The sequence below is a fragment of the Chaetura pelagica genome, unplaced genomic scaffold, assembly GCF_000747805.2.
Source record: "Chaetura pelagica isolate M959 unplaced genomic scaffold, ChaPel_1.0 scaffold69, whole genome shotgun sequence".
Lineage (NCBI taxonomy): Eukaryota > Metazoa > Chordata > Aves > Apodiformes > Apodidae > Chaetura > Chaetura pelagica.
The window spans coordinates 1,188,408-1,189,303 of NW_009970724.1; the positions used below are offsets into that span (position 1 = coordinate 1,188,408).

General features: G+C 60.6%; 1 protein-coding gene across 1 annotated transcript in view; it reads left to right on the forward strand.

Annotated features, from left to right (window-relative positions):
* ZSWIM5 (zinc finger, SWIM-type containing 5) overlaps window positions 1–896 on the forward strand; it is a 110,820-nt gene that overhangs the window by 105,510 nt on the left and 4,414 nt on the right. The window contains 2 exon segments of the mRNA XM_010006698.1: window positions 1–23; window positions 318–399. The exon segment at window positions 1–23 is cut by the window's left edge and continues 11 nt beyond it. Coding sequence (XP_010005000.1) covers window positions 1–23; window positions 318–399 — 105 coding nt within the window.

Sequence of the window (896 nt, forward strand, 5' to 3'; positions counted from 1 at the left end):
TGGCCCTGGAGCTGGGACTCCAGGTATGGGATGATGCTGGGGATGCTGTTGGCTCTTCTACCCCACATGCTGTGGCAGTGGCACTGGTGATGGTCTTCCACCAAGCAGCTTGTCCCTCATGGAAGGAGTAAATTAATCCCTGCATGGTTCTGAGCAGGTGTACCCAGCACTGGGAGGCCCCTGTGCCCAGTGCTGGTCGGGTGGAGGCAAAGCAGCAGTGGGGAGTTGATAGCCAGGATTTTTGGGCAACACCACTTTGTTGGGAGGCCTTGTTGGAGCCCTCTGGGATGGCTAGTCACCCCAACTTTGCTTCGCAGGTGATGCGCATGACCCTGTCCACCCTCAACTGGCGTCGGCGGGAGATGGTGAGGTGGCTGGTGACATGTGCTACCGAAGTGGGTGAGTGTCCTGCCTGCGCCAGGGGGATCTGGCCTGTGCCTGCTGGGAGTGATGTGGGTGTGGACATCCCCGGGTCATTTGTAGCCCTCTGAGCTCCCCTGGGTCTCTCATTTCTTCATGGGTAACCGGATGCACCCCCAGAGTGCTACCTGGCAGGGCTGGGGCACAGTGGTGGCCAGGTTTGGGACTGGGACAGGTGCCCTGTCGCTGTGCGAGGCCAGCAGTGTTGGCTGTGCCCTGCAGTGTGGCAGCCCATGGTAGGCTCTGCCTGTACCCTCTGCCCTCTCCATGCTAGGGTAGAGGCAGCAGCTCAGCACTGCTCTGGGCTGGCTTTGTCTCAGCTCCAGGCACCCCAGGGACTTGGAGGAGCCCCACGATCCAAGCCAGGCTTCAGAGCTGTGCTGTGACCCCAATGTTTCCTTGCAGGGGTGAGGGCCCTGGTGAGCATCCTACAGAGCTGGTACTCTCTGTTCACCCCCACAGCAGCCACCAGCATT